Here is an 11,302-nt window from a genome sequence, read left to right on the forward strand (position 1 = left end):
ACTCAAAATTGAGTACTTTTGATGTCGTTACGTTCTTTTTGATTATTTTTAAATGTACTATTTGATGTACCAAAAACTTTTGATACAATTTTGAAATTTTGATGCAATTTTGAAAAACTTTAGATGAACATTTTGATTTTTTTGTGTCGAGTCTTAAACTCAAAATATAATAAGAAGTATTACTGATTATTTTTTAATTTGTTATAACAATGTATTAGGTGCTTAGAATTGTAACATATAAGTATATTGAAATTGAAATTTGATGTCCAGATATATGAAATGAACTGAATTTAATAGTTTAAGAGACCAATTTGTACTGAAACCATAATCAATTCGTTTTTAGAAATGATGTCCAAAAAAGAAGATGATCAAAAGTGATTAGTTGACATATTTCCATGAAAGCTATCTATTTCTATTAATAATTTCTTATACCAGTAGCTAACTTGCCATAGGGTAAGTTATAGTAGTCGCATTTTTTGCGTGTCTTTACGGTTCCTGAATATTTTGGCATACTTCAGAAAAAAATTATGTATGTGTGTGTGTGCGGATACAAATTTTCGTCGACGATTTCGGGAACACCGATGAACCGCTTTGAATAATACAAAAAAACATTGGATTCGTATTGATAAGCAGACATGCTGATTAGTTTCTGGCGAAGGCAGGATCAGCTCGAAGATACGGAGCAAACAGTGCAAAAAATGGCAGGTTTCGAGAGAACAAATCGGCCGATTTGAATGATTCAAAAAACATTGGATTCATATTAATGTGGAGATGTAATAATTAGTTTTTGGTATAGGGAGGCCCAGCCGTTTCGAAGATACAAAGCAAAAAGTGCAGAAATTTCGATTAGATCCTAGACATCCTAATACTTTTTATGTTTGTATAGTTGATTGGACTATTTTAAAATTGTTAACTCAGTGCATATTTTCGCGAACAAAAAATTGATGCATTTGAAATAAAATATGTTCATTCTAACAATAAGTCCGCTTAATTAGATTGTTTTATATATTTCAATTCAAACATATATAAACAATGTATCTAATCTAATAAGTTCTCACATTTTGTCTACAAGAAACAAATAATGAAAGATCTTGTTTTATAATATTTATTCATAGACACTTTTGTTGACTGATTATTTTTATTTTTCGAATGTTTAATTACACTACGGGAAGTTCCAGCAATTTAAGGCACGATGCCATAGTTTTCTTTTTATTGAACAGTAGACATGGAATATATCACATTGGTACTCATACAATCTAAAATTCATTTACTTGGATCTTATAACATGCCTGATTGATACAAATACTTGAAATATTTTTGAATCTACTAACGATAACATAGTTAAATACCATGATGTGTATGTTCATATTTACAAATGCAATTTTGAATTAATAATACTTGAAGTATCTGTAAAAAGATGAATTTGAAATATGAATATTTTTAATTTTTAATTACCTTCATTCATAATTAAATTTTGAAGCAATAGATGAATTGGATAATTTTGTAATAAAGTTATTAGTAACTTAATTGAAAATAAATTTGTATGCCGGAATAAAAACTTTTTTTTTTACAAAATTTGAGTTTCGGTAAGAAAAATATATTGCTTTACCAAAAGTGATTGTATATTATACCTTAGCGTTGTTTTTCTCAGTGGTGGGTCCAAATATTTGTGATCCCCGTTTGGAGCTAAGACCTTGAAGTGATGAGGCTCCTGATAATATACCCCAATCCCATCCCGATGGAAAATTCTTACTGGCTACTCTTGGAGCTTCTGGAATCACTGTTAAAAGGGCTCGTTCCAATTCAGCTGGTTTTGCCTTGTAGTAGCCTGGTGCTTTTTGTTTCTAAATGTAATTTATTTATGAATAATTAATAAAGTTATGATGATTAATCACAGAGTGATAGTACATCATCAACAGTGGTGTACTTTTTCATCTACGTTTTAGCTCGCAATTCTGAATCGATTTTGAAAATTCAAAAACCTTTCGAAAAATATTGGTCGGAAATTGTGCTGATTAGTTTTTGATAGAGATCGGTCGGGCCGTTTTCTTGTAATAAAATTTAAAAAAAAATCTTTTCAACGATTGTTATTATTTTTTTTAACAGTAGATACCATAGTCTTATAGATCATACTTAAATATTACGGTCCTACGACAAGTCGTTTAATTTCAAAAATTCGTTAAAGTTTTCAAAAATTAGTATCGTTTTCTCGATTATTCATCGACGTTTATTCAGAAATGCCTAAACCGATTTCAAAATTTTACAAGCCAATCAATGTATTTCGATATGGATTAATTTTTATCAGTTTTGTGCGACGATCGGCTGAGCCGTTTCTTTGTAAATAGCCGAAAAGTGAAAAAAGTTTTGTCGACGTTTTACCTTTCAATTCTGAATCGAATTTAAAATATCAAAAACTGTTCGAAAGATATTGATAGGTAATTATAGAGATTAGTTTTAGGTTGAAATCTACAGGGCCTTTTCCTTGAAATCAACTGTTGAAAAAAAAAAATTTGCCGATTTTTATAAACCTTTTTTGGCAATAAATATCATGGTCTTATAAAACATACTGAAATGTTTCGGTCAAAATTGGTGTCAGAAGTTGCTTTTGTTATGTGATGAGTCAAACAATATCAATAATAAGCTACAATTTTAGGACATACAAACACTTGTCTGTGCAATATAATTAATATAATTACGGTTAATTTAAATTTGTTTCAGAAAATTCTATTCGAAATCGCAATGTTTAGATTAAATTGAACGCGATAACTTTATTTTTAAAATGAACAGTTGAAAATTTTATCTAAATCACATTTCGAGATGTTCATGAAACTTGCCTCAAAGCAAAATACTAATATCAACTAGTTTTGTTTTTGTATCCTTATAATTGTTTTAATAGCGAGTTGCTCAAGTTATAATACACTGATGATTAATATAAGTCACAACAAATGTCTAAAATTGATGGAATTTATTATCTTAATTTACCCACCAAACGGCTGTAGCAATCTGAAATCCACATAGGTTCCATATAGATATCACAGCGCCGAAGACAAATTTGTGGATTTCACATTGCAACCGCCGCTCAAGGTCACACGGTGTTAACTTAATACAAGATTAATCAAAATTATCTAACCGAATCCAATCTAGCCGGATCAGCTCCTGCTTGTATCAGCATATCGAAGCATTTGTCTCCATCTCGAGCTGCAGCAGCATAATGTGCCGCCGTTCTTCCTTCTTTATCGGCTAGATCAACTGAATTTGGCCACCTGCGCAAAATGTAAGCCACCAGCTCGGAATGCCCAAAGACCTGCAGCCTGGATTTAAAAAAAGTATAAATAACTTTAACTAAAGAAGTAAATAGCCTCGAGCATGTTATCAATTGTGTAATTTTTACCACTTTGCGGTGGTATTGGATGTGTAGGCATGTGCACGTGTGTAGGTATGTGCAAAATAATCAATTCCAGTTTTGCAAAAAAGGTGAACTTTTGATTATAGATTGTTCGATATACCCATCCAGATCAAATATTTTGTTAAGAATTGATAGAACATAGACTCTGCACTTAATTATAATATTGAAAACTAGAACAAAAAGTTGATGTTTGAGTCTTAGTCATTATTATTTACCCGTCCACTAGTAAATATAATATTAATTTTATATATTTTTAATTAATTTCATATGTAACGCCTTATTTGTTAAAAATAGGAATTAGATCTTTTTATTTCCAAATGTGCCTTACTTTTGTGCAAAGGTGTGAGACCATTAGCATCCTTGCTAGAAAGTATTGCTGGAACCACTGGATCCTCTGTCGTTTGAATTAGTTGTTCTAATTTATTCTCCACAGTAGCTTCATGGACATCTTTGATATTGTTCTAAAAAATAATAAATATAAAAATTTTAGTAACTGCCCAACCAGTTCAATATTCCTAATTGAACTTGTAACAAATTCAAACCTATAGCATTTTTATCTTGACTTGTCTTTTAGTAGATACAATTTTTATAAATGGACTAAGATATTATTCTTTTGTAATGATGTATGTAATTATACGATTATTCGGATTTTGATAAATCTTTCTGAAGTTTGTTAAGGACTGTTTTTAGGATGTATGTGATTATAAAAATAATGTAGTAATGTAGAAGTAAATGGTATAAATTGCAACGACAAACGACATGTCATTGTTTGATATTGAAAATATTTGAGACATTGTTTGACATTAGAAACAAATGAAAACTGTCATTTGCCAAAAATTTCAATTTACTTATGAACCTAAATAAATTTATGACTATGAATAAGAAAAATGCAATGTCTACATTATTATTTCCAAAAAGAAGACGAGATGTGCCAGAAATTAAAATTATATAAGATACAGTAAATGCATGGCTGATTGAATTATACACATATGATCAGGGTTTGACAAATTAAAGCACTTAGAATATGAAATTAAGTAATAATCAGGGCCGGCCCTAGCTTGAATGCAACGCATGCGAAAAATGCGAGCGCACGCCTTAGGGGACGCCAACACAGGATTCGGGTATGAAATTTTCAATATAGTTTTTTTTTTTCAATATAATTCAAGAAATATATAATTTCTTTGCATCTTTTACTAATCTTTGCGCATTATTTTTAAAATACGTTAAAAATTTTACTTTAAAACAACAAATGGGAAAGTAAAGATGAATACATAAAATTCGGCCCTTGCGGTATATCAATAAGGAAAAGTTCAAGATGCAATTTTGGATATCTCAAATAAAAAAAAATTGAAATAAAATAATTAAACATGTTATGTTTAATAATGAAAGGCTAAAATTTTTTTGCTCTCTATAATTAGCCTGATAGGATAAATCGCATAAAATGCTCAAAATAAACTAGTTGGTTTGGTATTTAGCCTTGAGGCAAGTTACATGAACTTCCCGAAATGTGTAAATAATCGACTTAATCAAAAAAAAATGTGTAAATAATATACTTCATTAATCCTACTTTAAAAAAAACGATAATAATTTTAGCAAACTTTGACGAATTTTTAAAATTAAACTACTTGTTTAAACCGTAATATTACAGTAAGTTCTATAAGACCATGATGTATATCGCCAAAAAAAGTTTCATGAAAAACGGCTTATTTTTTTTAACAGTTATTACAAGAAACGGCTCGGTAGATTTTTCACCTAAATATCAGCATCATTCCCACTAATATCTTTCGAACAGTTTTTGATTTTTCAAAATCGGTTCGGTAGGATGAGCTTAAATGTCGACGAAAATTTAACACTTTTTTCAACAGTTAATTACAAGAAAACGGCTCGGTAGATTTTCACTAAAATTAATCAGCATCATTCCCAACTAATATCTTTCGAACAGTTTTTATTTTTTTTAAAATCGGTTCGGTAGGATGAGCTTAAAGTCGACGAAAATTTAACACTTTTTTTCAACAGTTAATTACAAAAAACGGCTCGGTAGATTTTCACCTAAAATTAATCAGCATCATTCCCAACTAATATCTTTCGAACAGTTTTTGATTTTTTAAAATCGGTTCGGTAGGATGAGCTTAAATGTCGACGAAAATTTACACTTTTTTCAACAGTTATTACAAGAAAACGGCTCGGTAGATTTTCACCTAAATTAATCAGCATCATTCCCAACTAATATCTTTCGAACAGTTTTTGATTTTTAAAATCGGTTCGGTAGGATGAGCTTAAATGTCGACGAAAATTTAACACTTTTTTCAACAGTTAATTACAAGAAAACGGCTCGGTAGATTTTCACCTAAAATTAATCAGCATCATTCCCAACTAATATCTTTCGAACAGTTTTTGATTTTTCAAAATCGGTTCGGTAGGATGAGCTTAAATGTCGACGAAAATTTAACACTTTTTTTCAACAGTTAATTACAAGAAAACGGCTCGGTAGATTTTCACCTAAAATTAATCAGCATCATTCCCAACTAATATCTTTCGAACAGTTTTTGATTTTTTTAAATCGGTTCGGTAGGATGAGCTTAAATGTCGACGAAAATTTAACACTTTTTTTCAACAGTTAATTACAAGAAAACGGCTCGGTAGATTTTCACCTAAAATTAATCAGCATCATTCCCAACTAATATCTTTCGAACAGTTTTTGATTTTTTTAAAATCGGTTCGGTAGGATGAGCTTAAATGTCGACGAAAATTTAACACTTTTTTTCAACAGTTAATTACAAGAAAACGGCTCGGTAGATTTTCACCTAAAATTAATCAGCATCATTCCCAACTAATATCTTTCGAACAGTTTTTGATTTTTTAAAATCGGTTCGGTAGGATGAGCTTAAATGTCGACGAAAATTTAACACTTTTTTTCAACAGTTAATTACAAAGAAAACGGCTCGGTAGATTTTCACCTAAAATTAATCAGCATCATTCCCAACTAATATCTTTCGAACAGTTTTTGATTTTAAAAATCGGTTCGGTAGGATGAGCTTAAATGTCGACGAAAATTTAACACTTTTTTTCAACAGTTAATTACAAGAAAACGGCTCGGTAGATTTTCACCTAAAATTAATCAGCATCATTCCCAACTAATATCTTTCGAACAGTTTTTGATTTTTAAAAATCGGTTCGGTAGGATGAGCTTAAATGTCGACGAAAATTTAACACTTTTTTCAACAGTTAATTACAAGAAAACGGCTCGGTAGATTTTCACCTAAATTAATCAGCATCATTCCCAACTAATATCTTTCGAACAGTTTTTGATTTTTCAAAATCGGTTCGGTAGATGAGCTTAAATGTCGACGAAAATTTAACACTTTTTTTCAACAGTTAATTACAAGAAAACGGCTCGGTAGATTTTCACCAAAAATTAATCAGCCTCATTCCCAACTAATATCTTTCGAACAGTGTTTGATTTTTTAAAATCGGTTCGGTAAGATGAGCTTAAATATTACGAAAAGTTTTTTCGAATTACAAAGAAACGGCTTGTCAGATCGTTGCACAAAACTGACAAACGATAGTCCTCACCGAAATACATCAAATGGCTTTTAATTTCTAAAATCGGTTCAGGCGTTTTTGAGAAAACGTCAATCAAAAGTCTAATTTTGACAAATGCCAAAAGACCATACTGATTTTTGCAAACTTTGACGAATTTTTAAAGCTGAACCAGTTGTCCGTAGGCCGTAATATTTTTAGTATGACCTAGAAACTATGTATCTTTCGTCAAAAAAAATAATCATAAAAATCGTCAAAATTTTTTTTTTAAAAACTTATTACAAGAAAACGGCCCGGCCGATCTCTACCAAAAACTAATCAGCACGATTCCCAACCAATATCTTTCGAACGGTTTTTGAATTTTCAAAATCGATTCAGAATGCGGGCTAAAACGTAGACGAAAAATTTTTCACTTTCTGCCCCATTTATCAAGAAACGCGGCTTGGCCGATTGTTGCACAAAACTGACACAATAGTTCTCGTCGAGATACAAAAATCGAATGGCTTTTAAATTTTTGAAATCGACCAGCCGTTTTCGAGAAAACGTCGATTTACGGCAAAAAACTGTTGGTGCACACGCACACACACACACACACACACACACACACATACTTTTTCCAAATTTGGTCTCATTCGATTCAGAATGGCTTGAAACGTCGAGAAAACATAAAATTAGCGAATCGGATTTTTTGATGAAAACATAAACTTCTCCTTCGGGAAGTTAATAAGTAAAATTTTTTAATGGCCAAATATTAATCAAAGATAATAATTTTAATAATAAACATGTAGTACATATATAAATATAATTTGAATAATCGAACCATTAAATGTGGCACAGCTTCCAAGAACTTTCTCACACGTGGATTTTTTGAAGTCTCTGCTCGCAATTTATCACCATGTCCTTGCCAAAGTACTTGCTGTAATTTTCCAATATCTTTGTCATGTATCCATATCCTTATGTTGGATCTTTTGATATTTAATCCTGTAAAAAAATCTTTAGATTACTACATGTGCGCTAAATAACACAAAACAATTCACAAATAAAATTAGTTTTAACTATTTCTAGGTACAATGTGAAATGATTACAACTATCATCATAATCTTTATAGGTTTGTTAGAGTTCAAGAGAAACAATCTCTTGTATCATCCCAATTTTTTAAAAATTATAGATTAAATAATTAAATGCAATAATAATACTGATGTTTACAATTCCAATTAGTAGAAGTTAACACAAAATTAATTGTTTTACAAAATAATAATAAATAATTCATTGTTTTACAAATATTAATAAATTGCCTGGTTCTAAATGTGATTAGTTTTCGAGTATAATAAATAAGGTTAAAAATTGCTTTAATAACATTAATATTCATTAATATTTTATGAATTTAAGTTGCTTATGAAATCTTGTCCTAAAGAAATAACTAATTTATTAGGTTATTTTTGATTAGATTTGAGATATCAACGTTAATATACTTCTAAGTTTTCCTAGTCTATTAATTAGCTCAGAAAATCAACCATTTAGTAATCAATACACAAACGAATTGAAGAAGATGAGATCAGAAAAAGCAGTTGTTTCTAGGTCATATATTCAATATATTGTTCTTTAAAGAGGCCAATTAAAAACCCCATCTACAAAAGACAGGCGGTCTATTATTTAAGTACTACCATGAAGTTGACCTAGTTAAATAATTTGGGTAAAAATAACAGCTGGATATTCAAACAATTTTCATTGAGCTTCGCAACAATAACCTCTTAACACCAATAGAACCACTCTCAAATAGACTTCGCTCATACTTAAAAATAAAACTACGTCTCATCATGACACCATTTTGTCCTACATACGCACTGGTTGTCCTACATTCAACCCCTAATTGTACAATAGTTGTCTATTCTTCTCCAATCAACCTTTACGTTGCAAGACATTTTCTGTAAAATCAATCCAGAGGTGTACTGTTATCATTAGATATAGAAAGATAGTTCTAGATTCTTATATAAATCTGTTGGTCTTGAAAATAGTTTATAATAAATACCTTAGAAATAAAATGCCTGGATTGCCTCTTTTATGTGAAATTCTTGTACTGATCGAAATTTGGTCAGTGTTCTTTGAAATCATAACTTACTGCAGGTGTCGTGTAATTATACCGCTAGAATTATGTCCTGAAATGTTTGAACGGTCCTAAATCTGATCTAACATATAATTAAGAAACGCCAGCAGCTCAAATTGACACGTAGGTAGTTTAATTGAGTATTGGGCAGGAAATCACAAATTTCATAGAAAATAAGCTCCTAATATACAAGACTATTAGTAAACCAATATGGTCCTACGGTCTACAACAATGGGATGCGGCTAGTAAATTAAACATAGCAATTCTACAGAGGTTCCAGAATAGAATTTTGACACTGGCTAAAACATCGAGACCTTAGTATTTCAACTGTTAAAGAAATTAACAACTTCTGCTCCAGACTCGGCTAAGTCAACATCCAAATCAACAGGCCTGTAACCTGCTCCAGCCTTTAAGCTCTTATGAATTATTACACCAAATTACATAGAATTTAGTGGTATAATTGCAGAAAATTGCTATAAAAAATCTAGCATAATCATGATAATCTTTGTACTAACTAACTGATAAACCAAAAATTCAGAAATGACGTTGTATCATAGTCATAGCAATCTCGGTACTAAATAACTAATCAACCAAAATTTTAGCCAGACGGTAAAAAGTTTGTGAATGACATTGTCAATTAAAATTGACAATGTTAAAACCACTTCTACGAGGTCTTTTGGCTTGGCTAGTTTAGCTTTATTTAACATATTTTTAAATTAATGTACAGTTTTCCAGGTTAAATAAGCACTATGAATGAAATTCATATAGGTTTTTGACTTGTGGAAGTAATTATTAAGTTGACAATATGCAACAAATCCACTTAACTCTTCACTTAAAGAAGTCTTGAAATATCGAATTGAATCGAATAATGATTTTTTAAAAATAAGATTAATAATATTTGATAAGATCTTAGTCATTAAAATATTTACGTATTAAAAAAATATAAATGTATTAGACTATGAGTCGCGACTCTAAATGAGATCGCGCAGAAAAATTCTTTCGAGAGTTTTTAATGTCAAATATTTGTATCATTTTATAACATCACGTCTAGGTTTTTGTAGGTTTTACAACGAATTCTAAAACTATATATTTTCTTATGCATCTGTATATGTATATTGTTACCATATAAATATATCTTCTAAAAATATTGGGTTGCGAAAGACAAACGTTTAAGAAGCCCTGTATAAGACTATTAATAATTAGTATAAAATTATATATTATGATTCCTGTCGACACTTTTCTGATAAATAGATGAATAGCAAAAATAATACATAAACAATATATTTATTTATGAATGATAAGTTGCAAAAATTTAAAGACAATTTTATATTTCAACTAATATTACGGCTCTATGCTACCCATCAGCTGGTTATTTTCACTGATGTCAAAATCGATAAACATGATAACTAATTCATATTCCTCCAAGCTTCCTACTTTATGGATTATTGCCATTGAGGAACATATGAACTTTTAATTTCTGAACTAGTTAACGTATGCATTATGCATATGGCAATAATTGCTGGACACATTAAAGTGAAATTGAAAGTTTGCATTTTTTCCTCCTTCATGGTACTTTGAATATTTAGATTACCTTAACACAAACATTAACCATAATCTTAGCATTAAAAATTTGAAAAATATTAGTTAAATATCACCACTTGAACCTTGCATATGTAGGGCATACAGATTTATTTTGCATTTGAAGATAAAAATTTGAGAAAAATAATTATTGTGTATATAATCAGCATGCTCAGTGCTCATTTAGGCATGGATAGTTTGAATTTCTTTACAATTCGGTTAAATTTGTTTTGCAAAAAAAAACAAAGTCTTTAGTGTTTAGCATTTTAGTTTAAAAGGCAATTGTAGGTAGTAATTAATAAGTTTTTTGGAAGATCCTATTTGCGTCTGTAATAAATTATTCAATTCAATTTTTTATACTAAACTTCGCAAATAAGCTGCCCTTAATCATAACAAGTAATAAGTTATAATAATAAATTAATGCTGCACAGTTTTATTTGGTCGATGTCTTTTAAAATATAAACACAGTTATTTGAAATTTTATTAGAATACGTAAAAAAATCTATTCAAGAACGCAAAATAGAACGATGTGTATTGAAAAGTATATTGCAAAAATGATCATGTAGAAAACTATTTTTCAAAAAGCTTTTTGATGCTTATAAAAAGCATCCAGTAATTATGAATAACAATAAAATGTTAAATATATGAAAATCAATTATTGATTATAACAAGAA

The 11,302-nt window shown here is 29.8% G+C and overlaps 1 protein-coding gene across 1 annotated transcript in view; it reads right to left on the reverse strand.

Annotated features, from left to right (window-relative positions):
- Nucleotides 1-10,502, reverse strand: part of LOC113389330 — a 14,730-nt gene extending 4,228 nt beyond the window's left edge. Inside the window, exons 1-6 of the mRNA XM_026626373.1 lie at nucleotides 10,409-10,502; nucleotides 7,767-7,927; nucleotides 3,735-3,867; nucleotides 3,622-3,628; nucleotides 3,131-3,311; nucleotides 1,632-1,844 (exon numbers count right to left, since the gene is read on the reverse strand). Coding sequence (XP_026482158.1) covers nucleotides 1,632-1,844; nucleotides 3,131-3,311; nucleotides 3,622-3,628; nucleotides 3,735-3,867; nucleotides 7,767-7,927; nucleotides 10,409-10,502 — 789 coding nt within the window. The remainder of the gene's footprint in view (nucleotides 1-1,631; nucleotides 1,845-3,130; nucleotides 3,312-3,621; nucleotides 3,629-3,734; nucleotides 3,868-7,766; nucleotides 7,928-10,408) is intronic.
- Between the last annotated feature and the right edge of the window lie 800 nt (nucleotides 10,503-11,302).

Source organism: Ctenocephalides felis, unplaced genomic scaffold (assembly GCF_003426905.1).
Source record: "Ctenocephalides felis isolate EL2017-DRISC unplaced genomic scaffold, ASM342690v1 CF-g0.4_SCAFFOLD_03573, whole genome shotgun sequence".
Lineage (NCBI taxonomy): Eukaryota > Metazoa > Arthropoda > Insecta > Siphonaptera > Pulicidae > Ctenocephalides > Ctenocephalides felis.